Source organism: Aythya ferina, assembly GCF_964211825.1.
Source record: "Aythya ferina genome assembly, chromosome: 6".
NCBI classification, from domain to species: Eukaryota; Metazoa; Chordata; class Aves; order Anseriformes; family Anatidae; genus Aythya; species Aythya ferina.
In genome coordinates this window covers 5,793,527-5,816,601 of record NC_140303.1, presented here as the reverse complement: position 1 = coordinate 5,816,601, position 23,075 = coordinate 5,793,527, and the positions used below count along the sequence as shown (strand labels likewise).

Below are 23,075 nucleotides of genomic sequence, written 5' to 3'. Positions count from 1 at the left end.
TGCTGCGTGGCTGGAGTTTGGCTGCTGAGACTTGATCTAATCAATGCTCATAGAGAGAGTTTTGTCTGGCCTGCAAGATCGTATTATTGAGTAGGTCTATCAAATTTGTCAGTGTCTTCACTGACAATTTTCATGAATATATAACATTGAAATATGGCTCAACCAAGCCCACTTGTTCTTTTTAGTCCTTAAAATGGCTTGGAAAAAAATCTCTTTAATTTGATAATGAAAAAGGATAAAATCAGTAAGGGGTATAATAGCTAATATCCAGATCTTAAGAAGGAAATATAAGCATTAAATAAGAATAATAATAAAAAGACAAATGAATAAACAGGATGAAAACTCCTCGACTGCTCAGACTATTTAATGCAAAAACACCACTGAAACAGGCAACTTCTTTATGCAGAGAAAGAAAAACAAACTTATCCAAGAAAACATCCTTCACAGCACTTTCAGACACTACTTTCTAAAACATACATTACACTTAAAATGCTTACAAATATTTTTCCATAGAAGTTGTGAGATCAAGTACTTTTCTACTGGATTTGAAGAAAACCCCTGCCCATTGATATATTGGCTATAACTGAATGCCATCTCACACACGTGATCAACATCAACAAGCTGGTATTTGCTGAAAAGAGTGAAAATCCCCCGAAGTCTGATAAATTCTTTGAGGTGTCAGAAAAATGAGAGGGGCCAGAATTGCCCAGGTAGAGGCACGGACAGACAGATGTACAGACACTGTGTTGACATGTGTTGCACACCCAGGAAGGGGGCTCCCTGCCTTCTGCGTGTCTCAGGCATTTCCAACTCAAAAGCAAATCTTGCCTGCATGAAGAAAGAGCACTTAAAAAACACAAGGCTATGCCAACTTAATGTAAAGATTTATGTTCCAAAGGAATGAGTGCTCTCAGCTTTGCAGACTGAAAGATTTACGTGTTCATTAACCGGGATCAATGGGCTTCAAAGAAGAACAGGAGGGAGCAAAGACTTTGATTCAACAGACAGTGTGAATTGTTCATGATGAAAAAAGTCCAGTGGCTGTTGGGTTGTCTGCAAAGGAACTGCCTCCCTGGGACCCCAAGATAAGGGTGCATGGGTTTTGATGTGCTGTTTGGTTACCACCTGTCCCGTTTGGTTACTGTGATTTTTACGACGAGCATTTGGTACCACTGCATTAGTGTAACAGACAACACAGACTCATAGACACATTTAGCTCGGAAAAGACCTTCAAGATCATCAGGTCCAACTGTCAACTTGACTTACTAAGCCACTTCTGCAACAATTATTCCCACTTATTATTCTTATACTACCTGTAATCAAACTTTTCTGCACTTCAGGAACGCGAGTAGCCATAGCTCTGCCTTCCCTGCCCAATAACCCAATTTCCTTCTTGTGTTCCCTGCTTGACTTCCAACTTCCATGAAGCTTTGCTGCAACCAAATTTCTCCTCAGGACTGCTACCCACCATCTCTTCTTTCAAGTGTGGGCTGAAATATCATCTGTCTGCTAAACCGGAGCTGTTCTCCTCCTGCCCACTTCTGAGCTGAAGGTGCCTTCTGTGCTCCTCTTCCTCCATGACCCATGACTTTGCTTTCTCATCTCATTGCTATTATTTCCTCCTCCTCCCTCGTCTTCAAGCCGCCTTTCCTCCCATGTTCTTACAGCTCGCTTGCTTCGTGCTTAAACATGCTGTCTCCTCTCTCTGGGTGATGTGGGTCACTGCCAGCCGGGAGCTCAGTTACCGGGCAGGAGCAGAGGCGGGCAGGTTGCACAAGATTCAATGAGGGGCTGCAGACCTTCAGTCTCATTCGGGGACTCCAGTAATCTCCCCAGCTCTCCAGCAAGGAAGAGAAAGGATCTAACACAGCTCAATTTCTTGTCCTTATTTCTGACTCAAAAGAAATCATTTTGGCCTAGTTTGCCATAACTTCTGCCCACCCCAGGACACAACCTCAGCCCTTCCAGCCTTTTAAGAAAACTGACTGCAGACTTTTCTTTCTGTGCATGACTCTCTTCACCTGTGGAAGGGCTCCTTGGCAGCAGGAATTATCTGGACCATGGTATGTCTTTGATCTTTTGGAAAGTAATCCCAGCGTTCACTCTCTGTAGAAATTTCTTCCTTTGCTGCTTTGTCCTGCAGCCACCCTGACACCTTGAGCTCCTCTGGCTCATCGAGCCTTCATTTATTCATAGCTCCATGTTTTAATCATCACACACCATTTTTAAAGTAGGATCAGAACAATCAGTTTCTAACGGTTGGGTGTTATAGCAACACAGGGCCATCGTGCACACAGAGCCCTCACAAGGGGTGAGCAGACAAATTCAGTAAGGCTGAAGTAATCTCATGGTAAGAGAGATTTAGACCCGTGAAACATCAGCTGGATTTCACCTAAGCCATGCAGCTCAGGTAAACCCAGCAACTGGCATCTATTCTCTCGAAAGACCTCCTTTTGAAATACAAAAATCTCACAAACCTAAGCTGTGAATACAACACCTGTCACATTTTCACCATACCTTCCTAAATGCTCCAATTCTCAGCACGAGCTGCGAACATTTGTGTGAGTGCACGCGCACCCACACCCCCGCACACACCCAATTTCTAAATCAATCCTCCGAGGCAAAGGGTGTAAAGCAAATACCTCCCAAGCCCCACTAGTATTTACAGGCTTTTAATTTCAAAAACCATATAAGGCTATTTGGCCATTATGTTTTACTGTAGCTTCTAAACATATTAAAACCGTTTATCACTGTAAAAAACATTTCAAGAACCTTGTTAACTTAACAGTAAAACACAGACAGATAATCTTATCTATTCTGGAAATGTTTCATCATGTCACAGCTGTGCTAGGCTCTGGATTTTCACTTTCTTAAGCCTGTATATATCATGAAAAGAATATGCATACTCTATGCATAGTAATTCAATAATTTTCATCAATGTCTGTTAATTCTGGCAAACAGTTTTACCACATTTATTATTTCCACTGCTGGAGCAGGTGCTTTATGATCAGAGTATCTGTACATTGATAATAATGGAAGAAGCCCATTTGTTAAGGAGATAGCTCCCAGCAAAACAAAGTAATAAGAACACGGTGTTTTTTAATGCAAAACAAACAACACCATAGCAGAAGATGAGGACACATCACCTCTGTAAACAGAGGAGAAAAGCGACTTACATGTTCTTGCCAACTGTGTTTCTCACGGAATAGGAACCATACCTGCATAATCTGTCCGTGCGTAATGCCCATCTTCAGATTTTGTAGTTGCTGTGGTATTATCTGTGTTAAAAGAAATATGTTGAGTTGCTTGGGGAGCCTCCGCTTCCTATTGAATACGCCCCAGTGCCCATGAAAACACAGCATCCCTTCCATGCACAGCACCGCTGCCGGCTGCAGGGCTCCCCTGGGCTTGCCAGGTGAAAACAGCAGGAGCGGGCTTTTTGGAATGAAACACAAAATATCTTCCATTAAGAAAGCACATTTTTTTCTAACGATACGTGACAACAGATTGCAGCTGGGATAGATCTGTCAGTGTAAAGCAGGACTTGTCATTTCTGCTCTACTTGAAGTAATTGGGGAGTTTTAATATGTACCCTGAAATGAACTGTCACGTAGGGCAGTTAACTTTAAAGAAATGGGAATAAATGAGAATGCATTTAATAGACAGGTATAGTATGGCCTTGTGAGTAGATGTACTGAGGATTTATAGGTCAGAAGCTAAGGGGGAAAAAAGCTATTAACTGTCCGAGCCCCAGTAGACACTTTATTTACAGGAGCTATTTAAAGGCAAATTTTCTTCATTTTTATTTCCGAACAGACTAGAGTTTTTAAAGTCAATTCAAGGGTCACACAGGTGATAGAGCACCCTGGGAGCTGGGCACAGAGAAGCACGGTATTCGTGGCAAACACAGCTAGTCTCCATGTGGTATTAACAAAATTTCCTTCCAGGCACTGCTGGCATCCCATGAGCCCAGCAGATGAAAAACAAGCACCAGCACTGCGTACCATACACATTACAGGAGTCTAATGGAAATGCGAGAAGTGCCAAATAAGAAGCCAGCCCCAGTTTTCTCTCTCTCTCTTTTTTTTTTTTTTTTTCTCCCTGAACGAAAATTGAAAACATTCTTTGAAATGAGTTTTGTTATGAGCGTTACCTTGACATCGACCCAAAGACATGACTTCAATTTTCTCCTGTTTCTGGCATGATGCCTCTTTGATTTGACATGCATTATCATAAGATTTCCCATCGGAAGCACAAAGAGGATTGAAGTTGGTTTGAGAACAGTCAATGTTGCACACACACCTGAAGAGACAGAAGAGAGAAAAAAGAAGAGGCTAATGTGAGAAAGTTCTTTCGTGACATCATAAATGCATCTCAGAAAGAAAAGTGTTTGTATTTTCCTGACTGAACAATGCAAATCAACAGAATGAAAGCGGAAAATTCTTTTAAAAGGTCATTTGTATTTCTGGATGGAAATGAATGCAGGGGAAGAGGAGAGACACGGAAAACAAAAGCGAGAAAAAAGACACGTTAAAAAGAGAGTTATAGATGGAAAACTAAACGACAGCATCACCAACTGCAATTTCTTGTAAACCAAAGAACATCCAAGCAGATATCTGAGTAATTTACGTTGCTGTACCCTCTTAGATTAAAGAAACCACAAAATTTACCTCTGTTGAGGTGCTGCCTACACAGCGTGGGTAAGTATCACAGAATCAGTGTTATCCATTAATTATATCAATTTGGGATCGGGTAATATGGCAGCTATAGGCATTCTGATCACAGTACAGGAAGAGATGTTGAAATCACACCTCATCCTACAGGGATGCCCCCCCCTGCCAAAACGGAGGGTGGCACCAGCGAGGCATCAGGTGCATCTCCAGGGCCATGACCCAGCTCGTGAGCTCCTGGGCTGCTACAGGACGTGAACCAAAAGCACGGTGAGGACAGATGGGGGTCTTGCTTCAGAAGCATGGTCTGAATCTCAAGTAACATGCTAACGTGGACACATCCTCACCCTAGCGAGCCTTGCCCATTGCTCAAGAAGTTGGAGAAGCCTAATTACTTCCACCACAGCCTTTTTTCTTTAGGTTTCTCCTGTTCCATTATTGTTAGCGATGTCAGACACCCTCGGGCATCGGCGGGGGAAAGCCATGCTGATCTTCCATCCTCCGCCCCCTGCACCAGGCAGCTCAGCCTCAACGCGGGCTTACGAGGCTTACGTTAACACCGAGGCAATCCTGCTTGGGGACTAAACCAGAGGTCTAACCTGGCAGCTGCTTCGGCTCCTCCGAGCATGTAATTGTGCGCACGCTGCTATCTAAACTCTTGCTGGCTCCTTCTGACATTTAAGGCAGAGCAAAGCCAGCGCCGCTCCATCTCCAGCCCGCTGGTCGCACTCAGCCTCACAGTGCCTGCTCGGCGGCTCTGCCTTTTCAAAGTTAAGTAATGGAAATGCCAGCCTGCCAGCCTCACTGCTTGACTTCAGAAAGCATTTAAAAGTTAGTTCCCCTTCCGTTCACATCACGCGTTCGGACACCGTCAGCAATGGGAAGTGCAGCAACAGAAAAACGCTGGGGGCAAGGGCTCGGAAAGAGGAATCCCAGGGAATCAGACGGCATGGGTCAGATTTCTGCCATCACCCCCCTTGGTCTCTGGCTTCTGCAAATGTGCCCAGTGAAATGAAAATCTGGGGAACCACGGCTTGTATACATTTAGGCTTACTTTACATTAGGTAGATCATTAAATACAGAAAACTTCAGCTCAAAGAGAGGCCAAAGGTGAAAAGCCACAGCTATAAATTAAATTAAACGATTTCATAACCAGTAGAAGGTGGGAGCATGGCTCCCCGTGTAGCAATTTCACCATGCTGATGACTACACAGAATATAAGAAAGCATCCAGTCCCTTTCCTAAGATCCTCCTTATCAGCGGCATAAGGATGTTCTGCTCCCCCACAGCATTAGCGGCCGTCATTTCTTCCCGCAGTCATTTCCAGCTTCCCACCTTAGTCAAACTCGCTTCATTAGGAACCATTTGCTGCTCGAGTAATCAGAAGTTCTTCCACGTTGCTCTACCATTTGCATTTCAGATGGGACACAATCAGCCATATGCTCTTTTTTTTAGGTAATAAACCAGCTAAGCAGCAGCTTCCATACTCAACACCTAGCTACAAGAAACGAGCGTGGGTTAATATATATTATGTCTCAAGTCAAGAGAAAATTAAGTCAATGAGAAAATTAAAACAAAAGGATACTCTTTAGGGGAAATCTAAGCAACTTGGGATGCAATTTAAAAAACACCCAGGGGATGTACGAAGCTAATCTTGGAGTAAGGCACTTAAGAGACGTATTTTTAAAGGTGTTTAGATGCCTAAAGATGCATGCAAACATTTTGTGTGGGATTTCTGAAATCTCAGAGACCTCTCTCTCACTGACTTCAAAGACCATTTTAGAGCTCATTAGGCATTTGTTTGCATCTTTTGATACCTTCCAAATAAAAAAAACAAAAAAAAGTTCCCCGACGACTTTTCTGACCTCTCTCAGTAAAAGTGAGAAGCAAACAAAGATTTTCTAAACCTGAAACCTTAATTGCAAGAGCAACCTTTCCTCCCAGGCAGGAAGCCTGCAGCTGCACGGTACAAGCAGGATGGAGCACGTGCTCCTTGTGTTTGAGGGACACCAGGGAGGGACAACTGCTGCAGGCCACTACGTGCTCAAGTCTTATGGCAACCCCTGCATGAAGCCTGCGCTTTGGGGTTGACAAGATAGGCGATGAAAAAGCGCTGCAATACTTGTCACCAGGATCTGGGTGTCATCCACCTCTCGCACAGCTCTGAGAGGAGAGCTTCTGCCTTGCAGCCGTGGCTTCTTATGGCTTCTGCACTTGCACACACAAATCCTATTTAAAGTCTGCACAATTAAGACAACATTAAATATATGTCAGGAAAAGCTAAAGGTAGGATTTCATCAGTAAGATTAATGTACTGGGTTGCTGACTCTGTTTAATTCATAGTGTTCATCTTATCAGGGAAAATGACAGTATATTAAAGCGCATTTTTTTCAGACTAGAGGAACAAGCAGGCTGCCATTTCAGCCATGCCCACAAAGTCAAGAAGAGCACATTACAGGGAAGAAGGTGAAGCATTTACTGCAAACATGCACGCCCAGGCACGCGCTGCCACAGAGCACGCATCGTCCTGGAGCAGGATCCATCGCTTATGGAATAAATACGAGCTGAGTGGCACTCCGTGTACTCCATTTAACGAAATCCTATCGCTGGAAACAAAGCTGCCTTCACATCTTGAAGCATGACGGCCATCTCCTGCTGGACGAGGAGAACCAAGCTGGGATGTCCCTGCTAAGGTCCCAGCATGAGGCGCCAGGCCGGGCAAGACCACCTTCAGTCCTTCAGATCCTGCACTACGTCTCTGATTTTAAGCAATTTGGCCATCTCACCATTTTATCATCCTGGCTTTGACTTCCAATTATAGTTACATCAATAAATCCATTTGGTTTCCCTATTTCCACTGCAGAAAGCTCGGCAGCACAAAGGCTGGCTGTTTTTCCCTCGGGCTCAAGAAGCTGTGAGAAGGTTAATGAGGTCTCCTAAGGGTCACAGGATGAAACTGTACCCAAGAGCATACACAAAATACATGTGTAAGGTTTACCCATGCTTTCTGCAGGGGAAAAAAAGCAGCTTTAAAAGCATCTGTGTAGAAGGAGTGCTTCTAAGATGTCAGCCGATACCCTGCAGCTCCCCTGAGAAAGGAAAAAATACTGAATGTTGTCCCACAGGCCCAGTGCATCCTGCAAGTAATGGGGCTCACACGTTCACTGATTAAAATTTGGGCTGTCGCTGTAAACAGTCATTAAACAAGGCTCAATTTCTTACATTTATTCTTCCGGGTCATTATGATAGTCCCTGATGAATTCTGTTTCTTTTACATGCTCTATTCTATGTATGCCATTTCATGCGATTAAAATCTTGGAGGAGCTCAACACCCCACGATCCACTTAATTATTTTGCCGATCACAAAAGCATAAAAATGAAACAAACTAAGAAAACTAAGAAAACTGGCAAACCTGGGCTCCTCCTTGGGGATTTGGAGCTGATTGCCTTTGTACCTCTTGTGGCACAGCTTTGTGGCACTGCTAGACCCTGCAGTGAGGACATCACGTCAAGGCACAACTGGAAGGTCTCTGTAGGGGCTGGGATTGGTGACCTGATGGAGAAGCCCATGAGGCTGCCCATTCCTATCCAGAGCTGGACCATGAAGAAGAACCTAGCCAGGCCTCAGTGAGGTCTGCATCCCAGAAGTGATGGCAACGCTGCCTGGCCAGCTGGAACATCCAACTTGGCTTTCTACTGAATTGGTCTCTGTAAAAATTAATGGGGTCAGGGAACCAGACAGAGTACACCAGTGAGTGCCTGGTCTCCCACCTCCCCACTCTCCTGCAAACAGCGTATGGTATTGTTCTCTGAGCACAAAGAGAGGCTTCGCCTGCAGAGAGAATGCTGCTGAAGAGAGGATTCACAGCTATGAAGGGCTGTCCCTGGAGTGAGGAACAGCATTTTAAGGAGGTGTCTCGATAGAAAGAGAGAACAGTTCCTCGCCCATAAAGTGCAGGAGAATGCTATAATTATACTTCCTTAGTTCATGAATATAGTATAATCATTAGTGACACAGCCATGATAAAAAGAAGCCCACTCCACACTTTATCTCCGCTCCTAAGACAACTATTCAGTCTTTGTTTTCAGCAATGTACTGCTGAAAAATAATAAAAAAAAAATACTATGCTCTATCTGTACATAGCATGAGGGAGGTTTCATACGTAGCTTGATAGGACTCAAGAAGGATAAATGTGACCGTGCTTCTAAAAGAGCGGTTTTACTGGGAACAGATGCAGGAATGTTTTTGTCAGAGCGAGATGGTAATGGCAGCTCTTCCCTATTCAACATATTTTAATTAGCCCGCCGTAGTTTGGAAACCTGAGAGCATTGTTGGTACTACCTCTGTTTATTAAAGATTCATATGCAGACTTTGCTGGCCATGGGTCATTTGCTTTTTGGAACCAGAGCAACAGAAAATTGTGTCGGAGATATCTGCAAAAAGTACTTAATGAAATGACTAACGTCTTCAGCCAAGTGTCTAGTTGATTACAGGGTCCAAACAGCAGAACAGCAATAAATCTGCCACAAAGAGAATTGTCAGTCAAGAAAAAAGGCATAAAACCAAACAGACAGGGAAGCGGGAGCTAAAAATGTGAAAATGCAAATCCAGTGTTATTTTTACTAGTCAGAGCTCTGATATTTGAGTGCATATGCTAATTTGGTCAAGTGTGAGATCCAGCCATGTCTCAGTGCACACTATTTTACAGGGAAAGCGATGTTCCATTCTGCAGTCATTTTAAACATGCCGTATATTTTCTCCAGGCAAAAATAAAAAAGCAAGGAAAAAAAAAAAACCAACAACATTTTGCAGCATAAAAAAGCCCAAAGCCTTCCCTTTGCCATAAAACAGTGTATAAATAAAAACACGCTTGTTGTACATTTACGATATTTCCACCAGTGAGATTTCTTCCCCTCCTCTGTTCTGACTAGAAAGCAGTGATCAGAAACTCAAATTTCTGGTTGGATACCAGTGGTTTCCTCTCCAAGCCCCTGCCCCTCCAAATCGGACATTAAATGGCCATTTAAAGCTAACCTGGCAGCGTACACCTGCACTGAGAGCCCTGCAATCACTCCCAAATGCTTTCTCCATCATTTGGATTCCTGCAAGGTTTTTCTTTTTGGTAGACAGGGCACCTTTGTTGACATTATCAGCAGGCTAGTTGAAAGGAAGCCAGGCTGAACATTATGCCTCCATCCTCCAACAGGCACCGCAGCGTGGTTCAGCTGGGTGTCAGGAGGCAGGCAGGAGTGCTCATTTATCCGGGCAGCTTTGGGCACGTTGAATACATCTCAACACAATCCCGCCTGGAGATACTTCCACCAGTTCTGAGCAGGGGCTGGTGAGGTTAACCAGGCTGGGTAGGTCCGTGCTCACACGCCTCAATCGCCTCTGCTGTTCGGACCATCTCTGTGGTGTTGCACCATGCCTTGTGAAAACACACCGCCTGCTAGAGCCCTTTCCAGGTCACCTCTGCTACCAGCCTCACCACCACATCAGGGCAGCTCAGCAGCTGGATTCCTCTGGGGGGGCTTGTGCACACCTCCATTTCAGTAGTGGACCACCAATCTCATACAGACCTAGAGCAGCCGTGATTTGGTGTGATTATATACATTTTGCAGAGAGGTAAATCATACTCCCGTGTCCTGGAAACCTCGATGTTGAGTCCATATGGACTTCTGGTAGCCTGGTCAAGCTCCAGTGAACTACAGTGAGTGGCCTCTGCAGCTTACAGAACACAGCCCAAGAAGATGGCACCGAAGCTGTGCTCCAGGAAGAAGGCAAAACTGAGGCAAGCTGAATATCATGTACACACACATACATCCGTATAGAACAGTATATAAAGCATGTATTCAGAATGCACAGACACGATTTTTACCTCGTTCTATGAATTATACCTTAACACCTGCCTGTGTGTGCTGGAAGACTGAAATCCTATTACCGCACTCTTAAAAACATCATTGAAAGGCTTAGAGTGTAGAGATGCTGCAAGTCTACTTCAAAACAAACTTTATTTTTGAGGCAGACGCAAAACTTTAGCTGCAGTGCAGAACAATAAACAATACATATTTTATAATGGCAGCACAAAAATAGCATGCGATATTACTTTCCTGGGTCTGCTGGTACTTCTCTTCTGCTTTAAGATCACAAGAGAAGAAAAAACGTGGCTTCCTTTGAGTGCCTTCCATTCAACGTTATCTAGTTATTTATTTATTTTTTCCTTTTTGTCCTTTGCAGCCTGGCTTCTGCTCTAAGCACGTCTACTTCTCACAGTGGCTTCCCTAGGATATTTTACCTATTTCGACTGTTCAAATGTTTATCTTCACCCCGAGTAAAAGGAGAAAAGCTTGATTCCCTCAGGGTGATGCACTGTTTCTGCATGGCATTTCAATAGCACGCTGTTATTCAAACAATTAGAAATCACAGAGACCATGCAAGGAATTATCAGCATCCTGCATAGAGAGTTTTATTATTATGTAGTGCATAATGAAAATGATTTGAAGGACCCCAAAGCATCATAACAGAAGGAAGCGCTGAATAATAAGGTGTTGTTTTTGGTTTTTTGTTTTTTTTTTGGACTGCAAGAGCCCAAAATGTTGTTTACTGGACATATGTCAAGCTAAAATGCACTAAAGTGGAGGATATATTTATTGCTGTCCTTCCCTGCATACCAAATGCAACATATTTTGTGAGCCTAGCTGGAGCACGGAGCCAGGAGCCGGGGTAATCGCTGTACAGCTGCTGGAGAGCAGGGAGTGACTGGCAATGCTTAAAAAAGGAAGGCATTTTTCAGAGCACGTTTGCTCTGAAATTGCCACAATGACAGCTCACGGAGGTTGTTTCAAAAGGTTTCGTGAGTGCCGTCTGGGTGCCAGTTCCTCCACCGTGCTGGACCAGCCAGCCCTGGTGAGGAGCTGGTCCCACACTCCACCGTTTTCCAAGGCTTCAGCCTGGTGAAACGGCTGCCTTCATCTGCTGTGTGAGATGCTGCAAGCAGATTCCTAATGCTCCTTTCTTTTCTTTTTTTTTTTTTTTTTTTCCCCATAACCTTCTTTACTAAGTTTTCTGTGGGAAACATCACAAACTTCACCTTTGCTTCCCTCTTACAATTCAAAGCACCAATTATAATATGACCTTCATCTGGCTTCCTGATGTCTCTGGTGCCCTCAACAGCACATTGAATTGTATACTAACACCTTTAGGGCAAAATAAACGTTTCACTTAATTTTTTTTTTTTACTATCGTTTCCCTTTACAAGGAACTAAGTTGAGCACGATAGTCTTTGCCAGACTGGATGCTTTAAACACAGAATTATAAGGTTGATCACTGGGTTTGAAGTGCAATGGAAAAATCCTCACCCCAACTATGTGACTAGAGAAGAAATTTCTAATTCTGCTCATTGCCAATTCAAGTGTCTGCTGATATCTAATATGTGAAGTTTATTTAAAGCACGAAGAATAAAACAAACGCGTTCTTATGGCTTGCCTTCACTTGGTGTCCTTCACGTCTCTCCAGCCTGTGTTAAAACAAAGCTTTGCTGACTCTTTCTCTCCCTCTGTAAATATCTGAGGCTGTCCTTCACCAACGTTTTATCGCTGTGTGCTCCAACTGCTGATACCGCTGGCTCCAGTTTTGCAACATTAAAACATTAAAACAGGAGTTGTCCCAATGAGCCTGTGTGTCGCAGGCCCCATGCCACACAGACATTCACTGCCAGTAGGGAAGGCAAGACTATGAGTGACCTTTGTGAGACGAAAACCACGGTAAACTAATTCCTCCTTGTAAAGGCTTCCTTCGCACGTGCAGAATCAGACTAGCCCTCACCACAGACTGCTCTGTGTCCTCAAAGACCCGTGCCTCCCACTTCTGAGGAGACCTGCCCGAGGCAGGACCATCTGAACTGGCTGCTCGGCAAGTAGGCTGACTTCAATTACAAAATAAAATCCAGTCTAGTTATTTAATGAAATTTTAGGAAGGTACTGCAGGCTCTCCTCCGGGCTTTGCACCTCCTGTGCTGATGGAAATAACACAAGATAACCTCATGTCATCTCGTCCAGTGGTGAAATGAGATCTTGGTGCAGCCCACAGGTATGACACTGGGACCTGAGCAACTTGGAGCAAATCGCTTCACACGTACAAGAAGGAGAAAGCACTGCTAACCCTCTATTTTTCCAAGAAACCCTCATTTTCTGTAGCTGAAAGCTGCTGCATTAACCCTCTTCAGGTGTGGGACACAGATCAGTGCCACCCACCTGCACCTCCCAGAGGGACACGCGTCCCAGGAGCGCCTCAGCGTGGGAGGCCTTCCTTACAAAACCGGCAGACCGAGAGACAGCAATTAAGCCTTTGTGTCTGGGCACATCCCACGCAGGCTTTTAGCTGCGATTTGCTTTCTAGAGAACCGCCTGCATCCTGCAAGCACACGTGGGGAAGGACCGGCGTCGCGGTGGGCTCCCCGAGGAGCGGGGCAGGAGATGGCTGCTGTGGGGAAGGGACACCTGCCAGCCTGAGGTCTGCCCTGCGCTTCGGCTGGTATTGAGCTTTCGCCAGGCTGATATTTAATGCATGGGATGTATTTTTAATGGCTCGGATGCGTGAACACATCGTGGCCTTGATGTTCCAACATGGGCGTGTGAAGGAGCCGCCGACCTTCTGCGACGGATGTAGTTTTAATTTAATAGTTAACATAAAGTGGGACGGAAGAGATGAAGTGTTCTATTAAGACATTTGATAATAAATTGGAAAGTGCTTTCCCAGTGCTTCACGTAGTTATTCTCTCTGCTGATCTATTTAGCCGACACTTGTAATTCTGAACTACAAAGTTGTATCCCTGCTTTCGTAAACATACTTACATAAAACCCAATAACAACACAGCCTATTTATTGCTAAAATGCTAGTAGGAAATTGGAAAAGGTATAAATACAATTCATTGCTGGTGATCTCCTGCCCCCTGAAGGCACTGTAAGACTCCAAATCTTGCTCAGTTCACAGCATCATAAAACTGAAGCAATAAATGTCACTCCTTTCTTGATTGCGCATTAGGCCAATCGGCTTTTTATTGAGACTAAATAGGCTGTCATGAAGGCACCTTGCAGTTTACTACCAGGGCACGGCTTTGGCTAAATGTGGGGCTGGGGAGCAAAGAAAGCTTATTTTTAAGGAACAAAAAAGATAGCAGCAAATGGGAAATATGAAAAAGGTGCAAAAATGCATTGCTCTTCCAGGTCTGTGCACTTGTTCTTTCATGCAGTAATGCCCTGATGTACACAGGCGATTATGTGTCGATGCACATTAATATTTGATGTGCATTATCATATTATCCCTTACGTGCACTCTCGCAATCTGGTGAGCCCAGGGTCTCCCAGACATGGGGTTGCACAACCGGGTGGTGGCTTTGGCCAGGGGCACCTGTGCACAGCTCTGCAAAGTCAAAGGGGGCCCTTTGTGTGCCTCACACAAAGCAGCAGGGCTGGCCATGGTCTGCACCACGCCCTGCATTACAGCCAGAGCACAAAACAGACTGCGAAAACCTTTCCTTCAAATGCAAATAAAGGTGTGCACTCAGAAAGCTGCCACGCTTTCCTACCAAGGAGTGAAAGAGGTGGTCATAGCTTGTGGGAGAGAAGTGATGAAAAATCCCCCAGGTTCATTAGCTCTCCTGTTAAACGGGGCACATAAAATGGTTGCTCCGCCATGTTGTCATGTAGGCCCCCCGGTGATCTGCACAAAGTGAAAACGCAGAGGGATGCTGCTGCTTTCTCACGCACCCTTATAACACACGTGGATCAGCCCTCACGCAGCCCACAGCCAAAACCTCGAGGCCAGCAGAGCTGCCACCCCCACACCAGGCAGAGCAAGGACCTCTGTGCTGCCTCCAGGTAGGGCCTCCAAAATCCATGGTGGCTCCTCTGTGCTGCCCAGCAAACAGCAAAGCAGAGCGGCTGGAAGCCAGCTTTAGGTCATCTCCCTCCTTCTGCAGCCCTCTGTCCTTTCCCAGTCCGTCCCCAGCACTCCCTGCCGTGACCACCCACCCCTCTGCTGCCTCCATGTCTCCTGCCCACAGGAACGCAGGGGTGGGCTCCTTGGCCATGTAAACCTGACACGAAAACTTGGCTATTTTGAGCCATGCTCTAAAATTGCAGTTTTTGACTTGAAGTTGAAAAGACTAATCATTGTAAAGACAGGTGACAGCTTTACATGCCTTATAAGCTATTCCCCCCTTAAATTTCAGAAGAATTTGTGTCTTGCTAGTACAGGAGCATTGAAAGATGATAAGACAAGGAAACAAAACAAAAAGATCTCCGAAGCTATTTTTGGCTTTTCACAAATCAATATTTCCTCTGAAGCAATTGAAGCAGTCAGTAAGCCAAGTTCTGCTTTTATCATCACAATTTCCAAGTTTGCACTCTGTGAAAAACTGTGCATGGAGTCTATTCTCCCTTCTGCCAGTGGCTACCAAGAAATTATTCCCTGTTTACGATACTGGGAGAGAATATTTGCCTCACTGAAGTCGGTGGAATAACTTTCATTGACTTCCATAAGCTGGAAGTTCACCCTCTGAAACTGAAAATCAAGCCTGGACCAAGCATCTGAAAGGATAAAAATCTATAAGCTTTATGGCTTTGTAGAATGTTATCCCCTGAACACATGGTGAGTTTTGCTATAATTGCAAAATATAAAAAAATGTATGTATCATATAGGGTCCCTAAAAGACCTGCTTGGGTGAATGGTACAGATGGAACACAATGTAGTTTTGCATTTATCTGAGAACATTTAGAGCCATGATATATAGTCTATATGACAGACTTCCTTGATGCATAGAGAAAATACAGTCAATTTCTTTGGGTAGGCTGAATTATTTACCAGACCGCTCCAAAGTGTATTGGTAATAAAACACTATGAAGTATAAGTAACTCTAGACAATCTTGTCTTATGTTAAAACCATTTTTTTTTTTTTAAAGGATGTTATTAAGAAAATAAATCTTGAGAATCTGGAAAGGCAGGAGCTTGTCAAGTGAGCATAAGGCTCTGAAGGACTGTGGTCACTCAGTGGATGGAAAGGTCAAGGTCCCCAAAGTACCAACCTGTGGGAGTTAGGGAGCAAAGTCTCATTTCCAAATTAAATAAGATACTTTGGCACTGGATATAGGATGTAAAGATGGTAAGCTGATTTTTGGAAACTTACCTGACTAGGAGAAAATGGCTGTTTTAGACTAAAACCAAACAAAATGTATGCAGAGTAAAACAATTTCAGCAGACGTCCAAACAAGCCATCGTTTTTCCAAGCATGACTTCTTTCTGGCCAAGCCACTAGTACATTCAACTTAGAAATACGATGTGCTTATTCCTGCCTCCCACTCCTCAAAAAAGACTGGCCCATAAGCTGCTTTTAGAGAAATGCTCTCTGAAGATAAATATAACTTCCTGTTCCCCATATCTTCCCTTGCTCTTTTTACGGATTCATCACTGACAAAGGAGAAAATCACATCTTGATCTAAGTCCCTTTTCAAACCAGTGGGAATTTTTCTCTGGACGTAGTTGGGCACTAACCTGGGCTGGTTTTAAGTTCAAATGGTCTGCTGAAAGATACCTACAATACCTCTGTAGCTTGCCAGCGAAGAACCTGAGAGGAATCGTGGCAGACAGTGGAGGCAGCTCTGCTGCTAGGCCAGGGCTAAGATCCTCAGAGGGTGTAAGCTGCTTGGTTGTCTCCTGTTGTGCACTGCGAAGACTGCATGCTGCAGTCCCTTTGCTTTCCTGTGATTAGACGTGACTACCGTGCTCGCCACGAAGATCTGTGCAGCAGCAGCCGTGTTTTATGCCTTAGGTATGATCTCAAGTTAAGCAGAAACATTAGCCTTTGCAGGATTGCAGATTTTAATTATTTAATCCCATTTCTGTGTTTATTTGAACCATGAATCCAACCACTATGTTTTAAGACCTATTACTTGCTCTAGAAAAGAAAGGCAAGCAGCAGGAAACTGCCATATAGCTACTGTATAATGCACGGGACATTGCAGATGTTCAAGGAGCTCGGTGTTTCTGCATCTGGAACAAGTAGGTCACGCACAGTTATTATACACACTGCTGAACATGAAGCAGCCAATACCCGTGTAATGTATGTGAGCTTTCAAACTACCTTTTAGTACTTTATAGTAGTACAGCATCTTGTTTGCAGATGCTTTCGATGAGAGCGACTGATGGAAGGGGGAAGGGACCCAAAGCTGACTGACCTAATTGCTGGGTGGATTGAGAAGCTGGCAAAATCATTCGTTTCTTTTATGCGTTTTCTTTCTATACTATAATAAAGATAAATATTGATTGTTGGAGCAGTATTGATTACAGGGGCAGTGGTTGATGGCAGCTGCATGATTTGCACAGATATCTTTCATGTACAGTGCAGTTTACTTGCATGAGAAAGCAGTTTCGCCATCCTCACGTGTTGTGGATTGCCTGCCTGTTGTACAGGAGCGTGCACCCACTGTATATATATATTTATCAGTGATTAGCAGTAAGATATGAAACAAAAGACTGAAACAGTTCATCTTCTTAATACATCCTGAGCGTCTGTTTGCTGTGGTAAGTGGAGTTTATTGTCTCAGCCATGCAGAAAGAAGCACAGGACACAAGGGATGTGCTGCAACTCCACCGCCTCCCTTGGGAATACCACCTGGCTGCATGGCACACAGGAGAGCCTCGTCCCTTCCTTCACCATGCTCAGCATCTCAGGAAGGCTGCCATCCTTTCTGCCCTTCTGGGCCAGGCATCAAACACTTCAGGAAAGCTGCTGCCCTCCCTGGATCCGAGGGTGGAGGTCAGGCACCTGTGGCCAGGCACGCTGCTGCCTCTCCTCCTCCTCCTGCGGGGAAGGCGGAGGAGAAATCTGTAGGGCTGGCCTCCTTGGATGCTGCCAGGCTACAGGGCACTCTCTCCCGAGTATGTTGGACATCTCTGCATCTCCTTACTGCGAGCAAACTGCATCTCATCCTGGGCAATCCTGCACTTTGAGTCTCTGCTGCTGGCTGACCTTCTGATTTTGAAATTCAAAGGAAAAGCACGCCGATCTAACCCCAATTCATCATTCTGATTTTGATTAACTCTACAAGTCAGAGGTTTGTAGGCTTTAATCTTGCTTTAAGAAAACACTCCTGTCCTCTCTTCTCTGCGTCTTCCAAAAGGAAATTCAGCAGAGGGGTTTTTGCTATTATTTATCTCCCTCCACTTGGACATGTCATGGACCTCTGGAACAGCTGCCCAGTATCCATCCAAACCACGGCTTGCCCAGCGTGGAGTGCTCTTATTTCCTCGGTGGCTCATAAGGAGGAGATTGATACTGGAATCCAGGTTTTTGACGTGGTTATGTACTGACACTAAGCCACTTTAGCAGATGAGCAGGCACTCCATTTGGTGAGTACTATTTATATACAGTGAGTGAGTATTTCATGGATGCTTTTTGGAAGATCTTAGAAACACACCACTGTTCAGAGCGTTACGCTTCATTCTTCATTTCCTTTTAAGTATATCTCTCGGGGTGTTATGTTGAGTAGCCCTGTCTTACAAAATCAATTATTCCTCAGGCAGCTCAGAAATAAAACCCAAAGTAAGCAACACCAAATGTCTGATTTACCAATAGATTGCAATCCAGTGCTAAAGAGCACAGCCACTGCCCTGCTTTAAATATTCATGAAGCTCACTGGTGCAAAATGCATTAAAGGTGGGAATAATGCCAGTAATACACGATCTTCTTAGTGACAAGAAGCTTTCACATATTAAAGTAGCAAGATGTTAAAGACTTTCAACTGAACAGTCTTTGTTTTTAACCCAGAGAAAGAGATTCACTAATGGAATGCCAAATTGCATTCACTCTCGTGATATTAGACTGCAGAATAGGATAATAATATATGTGTGTTTTACCATGCCTCAGAAAACCTGTTATTACAGGCGGTTCTTTTCTGCCTTTTCTTCGTACTTTCCAGAAAACGTTCACGCACGTATCTTAGCCCTTCGAGATGTCTTTTATGTGGCAAAACCCTCCCGAAATCCCAGGAGCCTAGCCATTAACAGATCGGTTTTAAGCAAATAAAACGATTTTAAAATAATGGTGACACACTACAATAGCACAATTCAGCTGAGTGACAATTGGCAATGAATAACAACAAAAAAAGAGTTAAACCAGAGACAGGGGACTGCAAAATAACAGGCTGTGGCAATGCAGAATAATGTTAATTGTCGCTTTAAATCATCAGCAGCCCAACCACATCTGCTATCACACCTGTGCTCTCTCCTCTGATCTACTGTGACACCCTAGAAATATTAGGCAAACAGCCAGCCTTGTGTCTCCAGCTCTTGAAGGTCTGGCTCTGCTGCCAGCGTGCATCCCCATTACCTGGAGTGGACTGGGCACGGATCCTGCACCCCCCCAAGGATAGGGAACACCGCTAGCGCTGGGCTTCTCACCCCGTACCAGCAGCTCTGGGGCCGCCGGGAACCCTGACCTCATTTGGACTTTTAGAAACCTCTTCAGTCAGCCGAGATAACCAGAGGAGCCCTGCTTACATCTGAAATTAGACAGGTGTAAAAGCATCGATTGAATAATACTCTGGAATTTCGCTTCCCATTTAATTTCAGGGCGTTTTCTGCACACCAAATCTTTGCAGGGAGGGGGGGGGGAAGTGCACCAGGATGTAACTGTCTGGTGCCAAACACGGAAATTCAATTAATGTACATTTGAAAGAGGGATCTAGGCTCCCCATACATGGCCCGCTTTTATTCCAGAAATACGAATAACAAAGAACTAACACCCGGAAGGCTCATTTTTTAGAAAGACGCTTATCCACGACTAATCAGGGGGCAGGGACAGGAAAGCAGAGCTCTGTCGTGGCGTATGAAGTTGTTTACTTCAAAGCGGACCTTTAACAGGCTTTGCACGGTCTTTTTACTTCTGGTTGGAAATCTGCTTTACTGCCTTTTTACATCTTCCCAGCAAATGCCCTTCCCTGCTTCCCGCCCCGAGAAGCATCTTCCCCTGCAGAAGGACCGCCTGTCAATAAAGATTGAGAACTTCAGCTCCTGCAGTTATTCCGCTGCTCTGTATAAGCCAAGCTGTTTCAGAGGGGAGGAATTAGTTGCAGAAGCTGTAGTGGGAACGTTAGTGGGGTAAGTTGGATCCGGCTTTTTTATCGAGCTATTTCTGGAAAAAAATAAACACTGCTACACGGTACTTGTGATTAATAATGTTATCTGGTAGCTAATTTTATCCCTCGTCCCTCTCTTCTGCTGCCTTCCAACTTGAAAGTGCACTTAATTATGAAAACACGAGCATCAGACTGTGGATGTTGATATATTAATTTAACCATCATTTTGTTTCAACACCGCACCACCAAACTCTCAAGGATAACTGGTCAAGGAGACAGCAAAAATCCTGACACCAGAAGTAATTTCCTTAAACAAAGTCAAATTTAAGCGCTTTTATCCATGCAAATCTCTTTGCGTTATTGCAAACCTATAACCAAGATGCATCTTGTTCCTGTTTTTTAACACAGCAATTTTCTTTTGGTAGCTGGAAGCACAGCAAGGCTTCTGTGGCTTGTTCGCTTGGTATTTGTTAAAGACTGGAACAAGAGGTTATTAGAAGCTTAGCAAGACCAAACCAAAATGAGCACAACTGGCTCACCATATTCCTAAGCTGCTTCACTGAACAGCAGAAATGTTTATAATGCCACGCCTGACCAATATCACATGGATGCCCTATCTGGATGAGGTCAGCTGCCCAACACTGGTCCCAGTTACGATGTCCATCATTCATTCATTCATTAATTCATTCCCCTCTGCCCCATTCCAACTGTCCAAGTTGAAGTTTGGGCCATAGTGCCTTACTGATATCTCACTGCCCAGTTTCTCTACCCATCCCTTAACCACTGTCAGCCCTCAGCTTCAGAAGCATCACTCAGATCAAAAGCTCTAACATTTGCATGCTTATTTTGTTGTCTCTAAGTTTATATTAATTACTTAGAAATATGAGGCTTGCTATAAAGGCAGCGTTAGAAGTACAGCTCTGTGAATAGCTGCTTTTTGATCTACATTGGCTGTTCCAAAATCACGATGAAATGATTAGTTTAAAGTTGACTTACAATGAAGTATTTGCATAGTATCTAGGCAAATTGAAAAATTCAGAAAAATATTCTGGGTAGATAGAATTATTTCCCTTCAGCTTATGTGATTAAGGTTTAAAACAAATGAACAAACAAGAAGATTTAAAAACCTCTTTTTAAAAATAAAAAATAAGCCTCCATTGAGAAAATGTCTGAATGTACACTCTATTTACTTCAAGCATTTGAGGGTTAGGTCTTTGACTCCAGCAACTAGGAAAAAGCGAGACAGATTTCCCAACATTTCTAATGTCACACATGACTTCACATGATGATAATATTAATGATACTTTTTAACCAGAAAAGCTGTAGGTCAATTAGTTTTCCCAATTCTATTTTTACCAAAGAATAAAGCTGTAAAAGCCCAGATGGAGTAACATAAGTTGTAACAGCAACAAAATGGATAACAGTGTTTCTGGACTTTTTCTAAATTGTGCATGTTCCAGAATTATAAACCAATCTGTTTCATACATTTTTTTTAGAGTAATAACCACCTCAGTCACTGTCAGATGAATCTCTGGGTGCAGAAAATTGAATATCCAATGTTTTAAATGCTTTCTAACTCACAGTGTATTTCAATAATACAACATTCATTAAAATAGAAGAGTAGACCAAGTTACTGTACCAAACATCCTCTGCATCTTCGTCACACTCTGCCCCAAACTGGCAAATGTCACAGGTCGATGTCTCTTTTTGATTGGTTTCACCTGAGCCTTCATTGACTGTTTGGTGGAAAGCAGAAGAACACACATTAGTAAAGACAGCACCGTAGCAAAGCGCTTCTCTCTCTCTAGAAACATCTATTCACCGTGTTAGCTTAACGCGCTGCCCGCTGAGCTGATGCCTGGCCAACAGACAGCGTTTCTGAATGGGGCCTACACAGAGATTTCCTTGTTGGCCTGTGAGAAACTCCCTGGGTTATGGAGTGAAAGGGAAAAGCGGAGAAAAGCCCTTCCTCTTCCTTCTCCCTTCAAGCACTGCCTCCTTCCAGCTGCAGCTTTGGAGGTCGGCATCGCCACCGAGCCTTGCCACCTCGTTCCCAGGAAAATAATTGAGGCGCACTGACAGCATCACCCGCTGCCCTGTGTCCTTCACAGGTGAGGGCCTGGAGAGGCACCCATGGGGATGCTTTCCTCAAAAATGTTTTGAAAGCACCTGCCGCCTGCTACAATTTTATCCACACGAAAGACAAAACGTTTTTCTCTCCAGAAGTATTGCTACGAGCCCCGAGGACCAGTTATCCCTGGCAGGAAAGATTTAGTGCTGTCCAGAGGAGGGGACAATCTCCAGCACGGGCAAGGAAATCTATCCAAACCTCCTTTCATTTCCGAAGCATCATTATTTTTCCAAAGGCCCCTGCAGCACAATGCTCTCCGAAAAGTCCCAATCAGGGCAGAGACAAAGCTCCACGGAGCAGCGTCCTTGCTCCGCGCACCACATGGAGAGCCCTGCACGCTGACCATGGCGTGAGGCAGGTGAGATGTGGTGACTTTTAGCAAAAAAAAAATAAAAATAAAAGCAAACCAATTGAACTCCACAAGTCCCTAACTAGCTTTTGCCATCCATTTTGCTGCTGTGCTTTGCTTCTGGTGCTCCCAGCCTACTTGCAAAGAGCCCCCAAAACCCGGTGGCCCCGCTGCTGCTGCGGCGTAACCTTTGAGAAGCAGAACAGCCCACCTGACTGCTGCATCTGAGGGCACCAAGAAGAGGTTTGTTCAAAGAGCCTCAAGAGGCGTTATCTACGTTTGTACACAAGTATACAAGCCCCTTTTGGTATCTTTCAAAAGGGGCTGCTTTCTGTCAGGACTTTACCTAGCGATATCCTTGCAGAATAATTAAGCCAGCCCAGCCTTCAGGTATCCATCGGCTTTGACGGCTGCTGTTATCTGCAGATACGCTCCCTGCAGCGTCACCCTTTCATTCCTCTCTTCACTTGGAGTCAGCACTGCCATGTGGGGTTACTGCACGTTTTTTGGCCCGGCCTGCTGAAGCTGTGGATGCACTGAAGTGTGTTGGTCACCAGTGACACCGAGGGGAGGGACAACCTGCCTGCCTGACGTGTGGTTACTGCAGGAGAGCATTAACCGGAGGCTGTCGGGTTGGAGTGCTCTGCACTGAGTAGGCTGCTTTTGTTAGGCACTCAGGGAAGAACCAGAGGGACAAGCTTTCAAAGAGCATTTGGATGAGAAAGGGTTTTTGCCTCTAAAAGAGAAACTGTGACCTCAACCCCCATTTTCCAACGCACCTGCTTTCATA

At 44.4% G+C, this 23,075-nt stretch overlaps 1 protein-coding gene across 4 annotated transcripts in view; it reads right to left on the bottom strand.

Moving 5' to 3' along the window:
* Positions 1-23,075, bottom strand: part of TMEFF2 (transmembrane protein with EGF like and two follistatin like domains 2) — a 321,829-nt gene that overhangs the window by 24,650 nt on the left and 274,104 nt on the right. For all 4 annotated transcript variants that reach the window (XM_084522871.1, XM_084522870.1, XM_084522868.1 and 1 more), the window contains 3 exons: positions 21,445-21,541; positions 4,154-4,302; positions 3,219-3,278 (listed from right to left, as the gene is read on the bottom strand). In XM_084522871.1, coding sequence (XP_084378997.1) covers positions 3,219-3,278; positions 4,154-4,302; positions 21,445-21,541 — 306 coding nt within the window. The remainder of the gene's footprint in view (positions 1-3,218; positions 3,279-4,153; positions 4,303-21,444; positions 21,542-23,075) is intronic.